General features: G+C 43.6%; 1 protein-coding gene across 3 annotated transcripts in view; it reads right to left on the bottom strand.

Annotated features, from left to right (window-relative positions):
• Positions 1–785: 785 nt before the first annotated feature.
• Positions 786–15,731, bottom strand: part of EML4 (EMAP like 4) — a 180,657-nt gene continuing 165,711 nt past the window's right edge. For all 3 annotated transcript variants that reach the window (XM_044428748.1, XM_044428746.1, XM_044428747.1), the window contains exons 20-23: positions 11,312–11,399; positions 6,748–6,846; positions 5,289–5,419; positions 786–3,905 (exon numbers count right to left, since the gene is read on the bottom strand). In XM_044428748.1, the coding sequence (XP_044284683.1) occupies positions 3,435–3,905; positions 5,289–5,419; positions 6,748–6,846; positions 11,312–11,399 (789 nt within the window). In that variant the 3' untranslated portion in view covers positions 786–3,434. The remainder of the gene's footprint in view (positions 3,906–5,288; positions 5,420–6,747; positions 6,847–11,311; positions 11,400–15,731) is intronic.

Below are 15,731 nucleotides of genomic sequence, written 5' to 3'. Positions count from 1 at the left end.
ATTCAAAGGATAACTATCTTGGGACCTAACTCTATGCACTATATAGAAACGTGTATGAAGTATCTGACTGTTCCTTTGCATTATCATTGCATTTACACCATTGTTATACTATAGCAAAGCATTTTTGTTTTTCTGAGATATAAGTTCTTAGGTTCTTGATTCTGAATTACTCTAAATGTGCTTGCTTTTACAGCTGCCTTCCAATCAGTGTTTTATGTTTGTCTCCCATCATCTTTTAAAGGGTTCAAAACTGACTATGTGGGGAAATGTTTCATAAATGCTTCGCCACAACCCAAAGCCTACACAGAACAATGCTCTTTATATTGTCAACAACTGCTTTGGAAATTTGCAGATATCATCAGGCGAGGATTGGGACATCTCCCCATGAATCTTGGAGAGCAGCCAAGTGAGTATTTTCTGGATTAGGAAAAACATTGGCCTAGACTGAAGCTGCTATACTTTGTGCACCTGATGAGAAGGCACAATTCACTGGAGAAGGGAATTCTGCTAGGGAAAGTCAAAGGCACAAGAAGACTGGATCGATTCCATCAAGGAAGCCACAGCCTCGAGTTTTCGAGAGCTGATCAGGCAGTCAGAGAAGTCATTTCAAAGGGCAATCATTCTCAGGGTCAACATAAATTGGGGCTGGCTTAATAGCACGTAACAACAACAACAACGCCATTTGAAGCGTTGGAACTCAGGAAAAAATTTAACTGGATGGGATGAGGAGAGGTGTAAGGCCTCTAAAAGGTCCGCCACAGGTAAATCAAAATAGGAAAATTACATCACCATTACTTTGATTCTTTATTATTTTAAATCTTCAAATTTTTCTGCCATGAGACAGGAATGCATGATAGATAGAAATGGCTCAAACATCTTCACATGACACTCTTAAATCATATTTAATTCACAATTCTTCTCTAGAACATCTACAGTTAACATAATCCCACCCATTTCCATCCATTATCACAGATTTAATTATCCAATAAACAGTAGTTGCCAGCAATTGAAAGCTGTAAGGCCTTTTTTTTTTCTTTTTTGCATATTAGAAAAAAACCCCCTCCTTTAACCTACAACATGAGAAGAAAACACAACTATTAACTCTCATTTTACATGGCAACCCTAAGGTAATAGATACTTCCAAAATGAAATGCATTGTTTCATGGTATTCACTGAGGATGTTAAGAGGGCTCAATCTCCCATTCACTTTGACAAACATTCCCCAAAATACTTAGGACGTAAGTCTATGCATATTTAAACAGGAAAAGGATTTCCCAGCCAGCATGAAGAATGCTGCGTGTTGTAGGACTTTTTCTGCCTAAACGTTCATAAGGTTGCGCCTTAAAGCATCCCTTTTAACTTGTGTTGTTCTACCACCAAAAGGCATTTTTCAGTGGAACAGAGAGGGGGTGATGTTTGGCAATTTCCCCACTTCCCTGTGTGCCCTCCAAATATGCTTGAGGTGTAGATTTTGGGAAGCGTGGGGGCAGCAGGGGAGGTGGAACCACTGAAAAGCTCTCCTTCCTATTCGGCTGGTGGTGCCTTCTGATGCCAGAGGAACGCCTCTTGCACATTGTCCAAAGAAATCTACTTCCTTGATATGACAATTTGCATTGCCCAGTGACCTAATTTGGAAACATGGCTAGCAACAACTAGAGCTCTACAACCCCATTACTATTTAACGGTACAGTTAAAAATGAACAAACAGATGGGTCGCTTGGAATCCACAACTTTCTCCATTTGAAGAGAATTGTTCTGAGGTTTTCCGGAATGAATGTAAACATCTGTGTGTGTGTGTGTGTGTGTGTGTGTGCGTGAGTCCTGGGAGTCCATTTGAATTCTCAAAATTATTAATGATGTATAGATTAGATACCTGATCTGTAGCATTAACTCCTGAGAAGATACTAGAAGGGAATGACAGTTCCGATGCACTTTGGAATGGCACAATCACGTAAACGCTTGCACACTTAAGACTTAACAAACGCACCCAAAGTTTCTAAACACAATTTCTAACTAAATTCTAAAATATCAGCACAGTTAAAAAAAATATCCTATGTAATCAAACAGAAACAAGTAGGATTTTTTTTTCAGCAAACCCTTTTAAATGTAGGAAATGCTAGGTACTTAAGAAAAATGTAGCTGAAGGAGGATGGGGGTTTGGTGTATTTCTTTTTAAAGATACTTTTCCAAATGCATTAATAAAATGCCATGATATCCCATAACTGGCCAAGTCCAGCCGTCTCAGAGCTGCATGGCTTACAAAAACTGGGCAAGAGAAATACACAAACAAACAAAACATACACAAAAATATAACACACACAAGAGAAAAACCCAAATTATCCAACATAATAATTCAACATAATCCAAGTAAATATGACATTTACATTACAGCTCTTAAAAAGAAGGCTGCAAAAAAGCCTGTTTGAAATTTTAGAACTTTTTCTGTTGTTATTTTTATGTTTATCCCTAAATAGATTTTGAAAGTGATCGCTCTATTACATTAATCCCAAGCACCAGATTTTATAACTTAATTGTATTCCTCTAATATTTAGCCTCTTATTGAGGAAGCGAGTTGTATCTGAAGGCCAAGTTTTAACTTGAGAGTTAGAACTTTTGTCGTCATGCAATCAAGTCAGTTCACATCAAGGTCACAGTAGGTGTTCTTGAGTTTCAATATGGCTAGGCCAGTAGCTTCTCGAAAAGATGTCACAAGCGGTCACCAATTTAAAAAGTCATCAGTTAAAAGCCTATGCAAAGCTTAAGTTTGTTATATAAAACTCGTTATCATCAGAGAACAGTGGGAAGTGTTCTTTAATATGAATTGCCTTAGAACTAGCTGCAGCCAGGGCTGAGTATGTCTAGAGGCTAGTAGGAATTAGTAGTGTTAGAAAATTGCATAGTTGTTAATCAAGAAGGCAGTACGCACGATGCACAATATGGCTCTTCTGTGCTGTTTTTCTTTTCCCCTCCTTCTGTTTTTAATATAAAAAAGAAAGGAGAGATCCAACAGGAGCTTGCACCTGGACTGCATTACGCAGCAGGTGATGCTCAGCACTTCTGTTTGGTGTTAATGTTCTTTCCCAGAAGCCTTTTTCCCCTCCTCAGCCTGTGGGTGAAGCTACTTCCACCATCTTCTCTACTCCACGTCATTTGCATCATATGCTTCCTTTTTGACAGCAATTTCAGAAAAACATTTAAACTAGTTACATCCTACTGCCCCAACCAGCTCTTGGCTGGAACTGTCCAGATAGAACCTTACAATAGTTCCATGCACTGAAAACTGAAGATCAGACTAAAAAGCCTTCAACTGAAACCCAACAACGAGAGTGCTCCTGATTCAGAGCTGCCTCCCTTACCCACTTGAACCCTCTTCCCCTTTACAAAAGTATACACACCAAGGGAAAACTGTATAAAGGTCATCTGGGTTCAAGCTGTTAAGACACTGGAGAGATTTCTTGCTGGTCTTCAGTAATAGTGGATCCACTCTGCTCCTCGCTTGTTTCATTGGATGGTTCTTCACAGTTTGGCTCACCTGGATCTAGACTGCTGCCATCACTTTGCTCCTCACTCTGCTCTTCATTGGCCTCCACAGTCTGGTCCAGAGCACTCTCCAAAGATGCTGGAGAACCATCTGTTACACCTTCGTTGGCTGCTGTTTCGTCAAACGGCTGGGTACGGGGGACAGGGGTACTTGGCTGCATGAAGCTTTCACTGGCACTTATAGGCACTTTGGTTGTGCCAATTTCCACTGTAATGTCATTCTGTGGCAGAGTTACTTTCTCTACTAGTCTCCACTGAATGATGCTCATATCTTTGCCTCCAGTTGAAATCAAGTGACTGTCATTGTGAGTGAAGCTGACATTTGTTACGTGGCTACTGTGGGCGCTGTATTTATGACTTGGGGCCTGTGGATACAAACCAGGAAATGGATGCCGGTGTTAGGATCACAATAGACATAGGAAGATCTGTTCCATTTCAAGAAGATACCAACAATATGATTTTAGTCAGGAAAGAAAAGATGCTTTCTACACCTACCTTTACCACCCTTCCTAGTAAAATTATATATTTCATCTCCCTGGAGAAGACAATCACACTATAAATCAAAGGAGGAGGAGGAGGCAGTGGTGGCAGCAGCGGCGGCAGCAGCACCGGAAAACCAACTATGAAATAGACTAATTTCATAAATTGCTGAGCAGGCCTGCCAAGGATAGGTCATTCTGGAGGGCTTACATATATAGGATTACCCTAAGTTGAAGAGGACAGCATGTACATATCCTCAGAAAATAGGCCTCCTTGCAAGTCAGTCATGATTTCTGACATGAAATTTGGTATGCTACTGGTGGTCATAACGGATGTTGGGGTGGTCCAACATGCAGCCCCTGAGGCCCTGCTGTGAGGCCCTCCTGCAGCTTGGATCCTCCCATTCCTCTCCCCGTCCAGATGCCAGCAATAGCACGGGCATGACTGTGGTGATCTCCTGCAAGCTGCCAGCCCGTCTTTCTCTTTCTGGGGCCTGCAAGAGCTCATGCCAGTTAGCTCATGCCCTAACCCTAACCCTGCCCACTTCAGCTGACAGGAGCACTGGGCCACCAGCCAGGCAATTCTCCCCGCCCACTCCTGCTAAGGAGCTCCTCAGCCAGAGCAGTGCGGGGCTGCCAGCCAACGGACCCTCCCCAGCTGGGCTGGCGGCCCCGTGCTGCTCCGGTTGAGGAGCACAAAGGCACTCAGAAGCTGAGCGCCTTTGGGCTTGCCAGCCGGAACAGGCAGGGCAAACTGGGAAGTGTTGGTCTGCAGATATCACAGAGCCATGAGGCATTCTCAAGCCAATGCTGAGACCTCATATTGGTTTTCTCCCTTGTTTAATGGTTAAATTGTGTATATTACATTAAATAAATATCTTGCAAACACTTCAATTTACTACACAGAAGTGTAATTCATTGTGTGGGTTCTGTGTTGGAAGTCCTCACGAGGCCCTTGAAGTCTGAAAAGTAGGACCGCCCTGGTCTGTGTGAACACTCTTTTAACTATGGATGGTACTTTCCCTGGTGGCATAATTGCATAAAATTAGGGGGGCGGGGGGGGGGAGATCAAGTATTCCTGTAAATACTAAAGCTACTGGGAATCAACTTAACTGGCTTGCATATCTGGGCATGCCCAGTAATTGTAAAAAAAAATCCAAGATACAGACCGCTGGCTTTTCAGCTCTTTGCAATACAGGAGAGGGAAGAATTCCAGCTACAATATTAATATTTCACCCATGCCCCTAAATCTGTGACATCTAGACATACCTTTGCCTTGGAGCAGGGATACTGAAACAAGTGGACTTTACAAAAGTCATCAGCAACTGCTATCACCTTCCTGTTGTGAGACCTGATGAGAGCATTTATGTCTGTTCCATCTGATCCTTCAGGCCAGACTCCTTCAGTGCAGGAGAAAAAAAAAACACATTAAGGCCATAACCCATGAAAAGCAGGGGGGCAAAACTTCTCTCCAAATGCTGTTGGATTCTTCTCATCAGCCCCAGCCAGTGATCAAGGATGATGGATGTTGCAGATCAACAATATCTGTAGGATCACAAGTTCCCCTCTCCTGTCTTTAAGGAATCTTTCTGTCTGTCGGTCTGTTCGTCAGTCTGCCTTTCTTATTTAAAGCCTTTGTATGTATGCCATCCTCTTATACAAGAATCTTGGCCAATTAGTCACAGAAATGAACATGGATGGGCAACTTGTGGCTTATTAGATATTTTTGCCCACAACTTCCATCATCCCTCATTATAGGCTTTACTGGCTAAAGATAATGGGAACGGTAGACCAAAAGATCCACAGGACCACCAGTTGCCAATCTCTGTAATTGATCAATTAAAATTGAATCATCTGCAGAAGAACAACAAACAGTTCAGAAGAAGATGGCATTTCCATGTGAGGATGCACATAATCTGAAGAAAGACAGTCCTTGATCCATGAATAAGGGAGGAAAAACACTTCTGACATTAAAATTGTATGGTCAATTTTTAAAGTATTAATATAATTCATTTCAAAAGCCCACCTGCTGTTCAATTAATTGGGTGAACTTTTTTAACCCATGAAACGATGGCAAGAAATTAACCAATTGACTAATGAGTATTATAAAATGGCTATTTAATGCAGTATAAATTTTAGTCTACTAAAAAAAATAGTGTTTATATACAGCGCCTCATATCCCATGGTTGATGGAAATACTTGACATGGTGCAATAAAACACATTCAAATGTTACAGTGTTTTAAAAATAGTAAATGGACATAGATAGGGAGGAAAGGAGGAGTCATCATGGAGCTCCATCCCTCCTGTGACTACAGAGGTCCTAAAAAGGGAGTCTTTTAGAGGGGTAGGAATGACAGCTTTTGGACCAGAAAGAGCTTCACATGAAGAGTGTAACAGAGAAGAAACCCTCATATTTTTTTGATGGATGGCATTGCATTGCATGGGCAAAGTATTGCAAGATCAAGAGGATGAAGCACCACATCCCTTCACTCCAGGGACTCCCTTGCAAAGTGGCTAGTCTCAGATACTACCAAAGGCCATCTCAGCACATTTATTTCCACATAACAGGCCACCGGGTGCTGCTGGAGCATTGTTGACATGCTGGTTAAGAAGTCAAACTAGGTAAAAATGCTTAAAATGCAGAATGTGGCAGAATTTCCTCTTATTATCCTTAATATCACTAATTTTGAAACTTAGGAATAGTCATATTAAAAAGATGTTACTCACCAAATACCTGAAATCCCAGTACACAAGTGTATGTTGTCCAATCTATGTCCTTACACTCAGAACGGTTCCTCATTAGTTTACAGCCGGCTGGAATGTCCCCTTTATTAATTAAAAAAGGCATATGTAGGTAATGGAATTACACGAGGAAGCGGTTTGCTTTTACCTGCTTTTAACAACCTTCCTCAACAACCTTTACCTGCTGTGGCCCTTCATCTGTTTCAGATCTCAACTCCCATCAACTCCAAGCTGCATGACCAAAAGTCGGGAACAATGGGCTTTGTAGTTAAATCCTTCTGGAGGAAAAGCTGCCCTGGAATGTTCTCAGCTCATCTTGTCTCCTGACACATGACTTGGGGAAAAAGTGGACCTCTGGGGGTTCCTATTCCGCTCAGTGTTCAGTTTTCTACAGTTCCTCTTTGTAATGTGATCCCTGCCCAGGGAGTGACGGTTTCTCACAAATATTTCTTGCCTCAGTTGGCTTTAGATTTAACCAGATTCCTGAGTAATTCCCAATTTAAAAATAGGACTACCCAGAGGCAAAATCATATGGAATCTTGTCCACAAAAGAAGAAACAGTGAAAAACAATGGAAGCATGTAAGCTGATGGGAACTGTAGTCCAAAACACCTGTGCCACATTTTGGAAGGCTAATTTAGAGCCCTTTTCTTCTAGGGACCCTATTATGCAAGGGAAATTTTCACTAGTGTCAGAAGCATCATAATGGGGCCAGGGACTTCCCTATAAGATGTTTCACAGCGTCAATTCCTTCCTTCCCTCGAAGGTGCCTGGAAGTTTAGCTTCCTATCCCCTGTTCCCCCACCATACAAGTGAATGGTAGTCACTGAGTTATATAGGAGAAAACTGAACCCCATTTTTAGCTGATCGCCAGTGTTGCCTTTACCAGGGGAATATCTGACAACAAAGCCAGCCCTATCTTCATCGCCCTTCAATACCCATTATCTTTTAATCAAAAAGGACAGCTCAAATTGTTTTTGAAAGTTACTTTATACATGAATATATAAATGTGCCTCTGGCCCACTGCAGTCTACTTCTGACTACCCGCAGCTCCCCTGGATGTGGGTCCGGAGCCTCCTCAGCCACGTTCTTTGGGGTTCTTTCATGAGAGATGCTGGACACAAAGTACGTGCTCAACCTGCTAAGGCACGGCCACTGTCCCTAGCACAGCATGCGTGTTGGATCAATCAGAAACCATAAACCTGCGGATAATTTACAGTGGCAGAATTACAGCTCCGATCTGTGCCAGCCAGTCTGGCCAATGGGCAGGGAAAATAGGCACTGTAGTCCAACACCACCTGGAGGAGCACCATTTCCCCAGCCCGCTTTAAATGGGAAGCTGAGCAACCGCCGCTTCTCCTCTGATGCACCGTGCATGGAAGGCTACCCAGTGCCAGGGACCAGGAAGCAATCCGCTTGGAGCAGAAGGCATCTGGGCCTTGGGCAGAAAGCTGGCATGCGACTGTGTTAAGACTAGTCCAGCGTAGCACTTGCTCCCGCTAGCATTCCTCTCCTGTCCCTCTAGACCAGGGGTGGGCAATTCATTTTCCTATGGGGCCACATGAGAAGCTTTGACAGTTGTTAAGGGCCGGACCAATACACTTACAGCTCTGCTCAATATATACCTCTATAAAAACAGTAAATGAAACATTACAATCAATGTGGAGCACAGAACAACACTATTTAATGAATATTCACAAAAACATTAACATTAACATTACATGAAAAGCAATAAATTCAATTCAATTTAGCAGATCCTTCAAAATAAAAGCCGTGCAGTTGCATTGCTTGCATCTATATTACGATGATATATATTTGCATTGACTTTTAATTTGCCAGTGACCTCATGCGGGCCAGTCAGCGTCAGCCATCGGGCCGGATGTGGCCTGCAGGCCATGCAATGCCCAGATCTGCTCTAGACTTTCAGGATTGCGATAATCCTTTAATTTTTGCTCTAAGAGATGTTTTAAAAATTTACACTGTGAATTGCCTTGTTAGGGCTATCTATCATTTGACAGGCCCCTCTCATCTGTAGGATCATCTGTAAGTTCAGGACAAAGGGCAGGCAAAAGAACATTCATCTTGGGTAGAAGCAAACTCTTAAAGATCCCAGAAATGCATTTGCCAGTGGATTGTTTAAAAAGAGCTCACTCTCAATCAGCCCAGATCAGTGCATTGAGACTGCACATTTCCTTACATTTCATTTTTAACACAGACTGCTAACAGACCAAAAAGACATAGTTTCTTGTCTTTTAGGTGGAGTAAAGCTTAATCCATCAAAATAAAAAATGGCATGTTAGTTTTATGTGTTCTGCATTGAAGACCAATTTTATGTCAAAACCCAGTAATAAATGGCTGTTATATAATATCTAAAAAACTTAAGAGTCTATGCAACTTTCTTGGAGATGGACTTCCAGAGCCATTACGAAAAGAAGTTCCTCTCCAGGGTTCTACATATGATATTCAGCTTGAAGGAAGGATCCAAGCTCACAGATCACAAGAAGTGTAAAAGTTCACATGTAGAGTTTACTAAGTTTCTGCCAGTTTAGGCTTTTTTATACGTCAAAACCAATTATTATAAATTTCACGTGGAATTCTGGTATTCAACTCAGAAACTCACACATATGTCAGTAAATCCAGACTCTTTTGCCCTAATGACCCAACATTGAGCCAAGACACCTGCCAAGGAAACTGACGTATTACACACCTTAATGCTGGTCCATCTAGGTTGCTATAGTCTAACAGGCAGCAACTGTCCAAGGTCTCAGCCTTGTTAAAAATGGAGATACAAGAAACTGAGCCAGGACTGTGTGGGAATGCTGTTCCTTATTTGCTCATAAAATAGCAAATCATTTGGAGATGGGGAGAGGGCTCTTGTGTGAGTTTAGCTCATCTGAGTTCATTGCCTGGAAGTGCTCTGGATGTGTGCAAATTTTTACTGACTCTAATGTGGACAGAAGCTCTCATTGGTGGGAAGCTGCCTATGTGCAGTGGGGACCACATGGCCCACACGGGCCAGGCCGGAAGCAGTAGAGGGGCACAATGCCACTTAACTCCTGTCCAATCCCTCTTGTCCACGCCTATCATTTCCTTGTCCCTGGTGCCTCCATGTGTGTCTGTCCCAAGGCTACTGTGGTTGCTCACTGAACTAACAACCCACAGCCCTCCTCTTGGAGCTGAATGAGACTTCGGAGAAGCTCGCAGGACAGAGATGGCAGAACCGAAGACAAAATGGGCCTGAGCCCAAAATACTAGCAAGTTTTCACTTACGACTCTCACTGCTAGCAACAAAGCCCAAGGAAGGGCATTCCGCCCTGTCAGAATGGGGAGAAAAGCTGCAGAGAAGCCAGGAAACCAGGAGACTGCCAATGTAAAGGGGCTTAGCCATCTGGGGGCCCCAGAATGGAACTCCCTGGCCCCTGGGCCAGAGGTTCTGCACCCCGACCCTAAGGGAAACTACTGTCTCTCCTCTGGGATGTGGTCATTGGCTAACCTATTGGGCTACAGCTGGAATTACAAAGTTAACATATGCCAAATGTGCACAACCTACGACCTCCAAGATGAAAGCCATCACCAGTCCTCAGCTGGGATCTCCAAGTACTCAACCTTCCTGTCTACCTTGCTTTTGGAATTCTGAACAAATACAGGAAGTTTGAGCTCCTGGGGGGCAGCCCTTGGCTCAGGAGGGTCATAGACTGTGCTTCCCTGACATACTTGGGGCACTTTGAGCACCCAAGGAGAGGTGCTCACAGCATCAGCAAGTATCCATGTTAGACACTGCTGTGAGGCTCCAACTAAAGCCAGAGCAGTGCAGTGCTCAGCGTGTCGGGCTGGGGTTCGGGAGACCCGGGTTCTAGTCCCCAGTGGGTCCCCATGAAGCTTTAGGCCAGGCACCTCAGCCTAGCCTACCTCACAGGGTTGTTGTGAGGATATAATGGAGTGCATTATGTAATCTGCCTTGGGTTGCAGGAAGAAGGTGGGTTATAAATGCAATAAATCCATGGAGGTCCTTCAACCCTGGTCATTCAGGGACCTGACATGATTAGCCAGGTGGCTTTCTTTTACTCTTGACTGGGTCTTTTTTACTGTCTTTTAATGTTCATGTTCTTTTAAATTATTTTTAATTCTTATGTTTTTATCTATTGTATTTTATTGCTTTTATATGTTGCTGTAAACTGTCCAGAAAGTTTCAGCGACAGCTGGAACAGCAATGAAATTAAATACATAAAGAACAAAGAAATGGTCTAGTGTGCAAACTGCTTCCAAAATGGAAAACATCTCTGTGAAGCACCAGCACTGCCCTCCCTTGTAAACTGACTGATGTCCTTGCAGGGATGTGAACTATTTCTGAAGGCACCATTTTGTAAGAACCAGCCTTGAATGCTATTAGCGGCTGCACACCAGCCTCCTCCTTCAGTAAGCAATTCACTCCAGCAGTTTGGTTTGCTTCAGACCTATTCCCCACCCAATTCCACCACCGCCCCAGTATTTCCTATTATGATTGTTCAGGAAGTTTTCTAGGTTGGAGGTAATTACAGTTTTGTACTCACAGTATAGAATTTCATAGTCTCCTGAGTTGGACATTATGTACTTATTATCCGGGGACCAGTCAAGGTGCGTAATATAGCTGGTATGTCCCTAAAAAAACACAAACACAAAAGAGAAATAAACAAGCTCTCTAAATTCCAGTTACAAGTCAGAATTACTTCCCCCTGCTTTAATCCCCTTGTAAAACAAAATGACACAAGTGATTATGTGAGTAATCTACCAAATTCTGCAGCTGCAAAATGCCCATTCCTTTTCATGGAACTTAAGTGGAAGCTCATACATGGATTTGCATGGCCATGGTAGATTGCATCTTGTAACTCTGAATACTGAGGTCCTTCCAGGCTGGTTATTAAAGATGATTGCTGCTTTTGCTTTGATAGAATTTCTCCATGTTCACAACGAATGTAAGAAGGCAAAACACTAGAAGATGCACAAAAGCACAGTGTAACAAAGGATTGTTTGACGGGAACTAAGCTAAATATGTATCCAGTAGATGGCAAGAAAGATGGCTTCGAAAATCAGAGTTGGCTCTCTTCACTCTCACTTGCTTACTTAATTTATTTATTTTTCAATTTATATCCTGCCTTTTTCCTACAAAGGGCTTAAGGCAGCTTACATCTCCTCCTCCATCTTATCCCCACAACAACAACCCTGTGAGGTAGGTTGGGCTGAGAGCCTGTGACTGGCCCAAAGTCACCCAGTTGGCTCCATGGCTGAGCGGGGACTAGAACCCAGATCGTCTGAGTCCCAGTCCCAGGCTCTTAACCACTACAACACACTGGCTCTCTCCACCCTCACTTAGCTAGTTTTGTCGCAAAGAATAAGGCAATACAGAGTATGAAAATCCAGCAATGTGTACAAACACAAATATTTTCCTTAGGAACCAAGGGTGTCCACAGGTTTGGTTTATAAATCCCAGCATACCCTACCACTGGCTATCCCAGCTAGTATGGAAAGTACCTGGAAGCCCCAACTGATGGAAACTCACAGGTTTTCCAGCCCTGTCCTAGGCAGTGTAGGCACCCGAGGATACGATGACCCACAGGGTCACTGTGTACAGGAGAGCAGCCCACATTTCTGCCCAACAGTTACACCCTGATTGCACCAAGTACATGACATGGTTGCAGACATATGCTTCCTTAGGCAAACAGGACTGGCTTTAGCTCTGTGCTGATTGGCAAGCATGGTCAACCTTGGTTTGCTTCCCTGCAATCTGCAGTGTCTCCACAGCAGTGGCTATGGTTCACAGCCTAGCAAATACCATTTACTTCTCCGATACCTCTAAATCTTATCCTATACCAGCCTTCCCCAACCTTTGTTGTTTACAGACAGCGTGACAGCTGCAGTTGGACACATCTCTCCTCTACGGTGTGTGTTTGCATGCGTTTCGAGGCCACCTAAACGAACAGGTAAGTGACAGCGGTCACCCACCTGGCAGAAACACTGTTTTTCTACTGCATTTCGTTGCAAAGGTTGTGCTTGTTCTCCTGGTATCCATGGGAGGATACAGCCAGGCTTCCGCAGAAGGCAGTTTTCTAGGCACGCTGCCTCTGTGATCAGAGGAGGCAGGCTTGTGCGCACACCAACTGCCGAGGAGCTTGGGCAGGTGGAACCCTGGCACCTCTCCTGCTTGAGGGATCCAGTGGGCAGCTGCTTGGCCACCGTGCAAACAGAGTGCTGGACTGGGTGGACCTTTGGGTTCATCCGATCCAGCACGGATTTTCTTGCGTTCTTATGGGGAGTGAGCCTATTTGTGGAGGAGTGTGATGCTGGAACCCCTGCAAGCTGGGAGGCAAATGCATGGCAAGTCTGGATGTAACACTAAACCGTGATGTAACCACGAGGGCGCTTGTCTGTTCCCTCCTTTCCTTGAGCACTCCCACTTACTTCTCTCTTTTGACTTAGGGACAAATCCCATGTTTGTTACCATTTAATCATATTTGGACCTGGACAAAGTAAGGTCGGGCAATGCCGTGATGACAGATGGCTATTTGCTGCCAAATTGGACAAAGGGAAGTAGAAGGCTCAGAGACATGCAGCAGGATTAGAAAACAGAAGTGCTCCATCTAATCTTCCTGCTTTCCCCATCCCCCCATCCCTTATCCTGGATCTTTATGATACCAGAAAACTAGCTCCAATATGATGAGGGGGCGGGGGAAGGACAGACTAAATCCTGTCAAATATTTGGCAGCTGTCAAAATTTCTGCAGCAAACAGAAAACAGAAAGAAGCAATTGGGAAGAGTCTGTCTTGTGCTGGAACATCCCTTCGAGCAAGAAAATGTGAGAGGAGAGCTCTGAACATCCCACTGCTGCAAGAAATCTCCCTTCAGCAACTAACACCATGAAAGGGACATGCTGGACTTTGCTCCTGATATACTGGACATGATGGGAATTGTTATTATTGGCAGCTTGTACAATATGCTAATATCTACAGACACAAGGACATCATGTATGTATGTATGTAGGCATCATGGTAGACATTAGTATCATGGCACCGTTTAGGGTTCACCAGAGATACCTTCTCACACCAGAAATATTCTAATTCTATACTGTCATGCTGTCCTAGAGTCTTCATTCATTCCTGACTGAAAGACAGACGGAGCTAGGCTCTGGACCTGAGGTGCAGATTTTTGCCCTAAAAGTCACACCAACATTTCACAGAGATGTATCATTCATTTCATAGAATGAAATGTTGGGATAAAACATTTATCCCAAATATCCCATTATCCCAAAATGTTGGGATAAAATTGCTCACATTACATATGTTGGGGTCTCCTTTCAATAGTAATTTTAGCTCCTGGACTTTATGGTTGTATGGGCATCCCTTTTAGATATACACATGTATTACTTCAGCTATGAAACACACAGCTGACATTTCTTTCTGCCCCAACAACCATCCTGCTCTTTACAACTGCTTCCACCTTCCTGATATGTTTGGGCAACATGAAAACTGCTTGCCAATCTTGATCTAAAAACAAGCAAACTGTGAATATAAGCCCTTCTTAGGTGATGGCACTGCCGTTATGACTACAGGAATAAAATGAAAACTGACTGTCCTGATTCCCCCCCCCACCTGTTACTCCTGGGGTGATCACCTGGGATATGAAGCCATGGACTTTATGCCCATGGTCCATTTCAGCTGTACTTCTGTCTTGCAAAGGGGTGTAGAAATTTGAACAGAAGCTCTGCTTTGAAACAACTTCCACCCTAATGAAAGGGATACGGCACAATGCATTTGTAGTTTGCATTTACTTCTGTCAGAGGGCTTGTGATGTTGCGCTTGGTAGTCCAAACCGAAGGGTACCACTGCGTCCTGGATGGGGATACCAGCATCCTTCTGCTCTTGCAGTGTTCAAGCAACCATATTGCAAAACACGCTGACTAACAAATGCAACAGAGCGTGGAAGGGCTGAGTTAAACCAGGCTTTCCTGTTGTTGGCCAATTATGTACACAGCCGAATGTACAAACGCTGCTCCCAAAACATCCTCTGGATATGGAACTAATAAGTGAAAGGATAAGAGAATGCAGTAAGCTGGAAGCAGCATGTACACCTGCGAGATCTAAGAGAGGAATCCACAGCAATGCAAACTGGAGCTTATTCTAGGCATCGCAGGGTTGGGAAGGAGCCTGTACTGGACCCTCTGGCACATCCACCTCCCAAAGCAAACTAGAGTACCTTTGTAGCTGAAGCAGGCCTGGGATAACTTGCAACCAGTAAAGCTGAACATGGGCCACTAGCCAGGTGCTTGACAACCACCTCGCTTTTGTAGCTCCCGGCAAAACACAGAACATGCAGGTGGCATTAAGAAGATCTGGGAGATCTGTTTTGGTTACAACAATCAAGGCAAAGAGGTGGACATGATAATCAAACTGAGAAGGAACTTGAAACAGCTGGTAAGTTAGGAAATGGGTTCGCAGAAGGGACAGGAGCTGGAAATAAGCAATTGCCACCCACCATGGGTTGGTTCAGCAGTAAAGATTTCTGTAGGAAGGGTCGTCAAGAAACTTTACATGTGGTTTGGTGGTGAGTCCAACAACATCCTTCTCTTACTTCCTTTTACAGCAGGCTGAGAGCAAGGAGACAAAAGCACCCAAAGCAGCGCTGCTCTGTGAAGTCCATCCGTTCCTCCCAAGATGTATCATATCAAAGTGGAACTGGTCAGAGGTGTCAGCATGATCTGCTATGTTCTTTCATGAACTTCTCACTATAAACCTCCCCTCCATTCCGGTTCTTCTTATATATTGCCCCTGTGATACTTCAGCATTTGCGGATCTATTATCTGCCTATCAATTCTGATTCTTATTATCTGAGATTGTCACTAATATACCTGCAGCAATACCAACAGCTTGAATTTTTCAAGATGGCTAAAAGCCAACCAAACAGCCAACCTCCTGCCCACACAAAAGACAAATAAACAAA

This window comes from Varanus komodoensis, unplaced genomic scaffold (assembly GCF_004798865.1).
Source record: "Varanus komodoensis strain SLA01 unplaced genomic scaffold, ASM479886v1 scaffold2, whole genome shotgun sequence".
Lineage (NCBI taxonomy): Eukaryota > Metazoa > Chordata > Lepidosauria > Squamata > Varanidae > Varanus > Varanus komodoensis.
The sequence above is the reverse complement of the archived record's forward strand: the minus strand, read 5'-3'. Positions and strand labels throughout refer to the sequence as shown.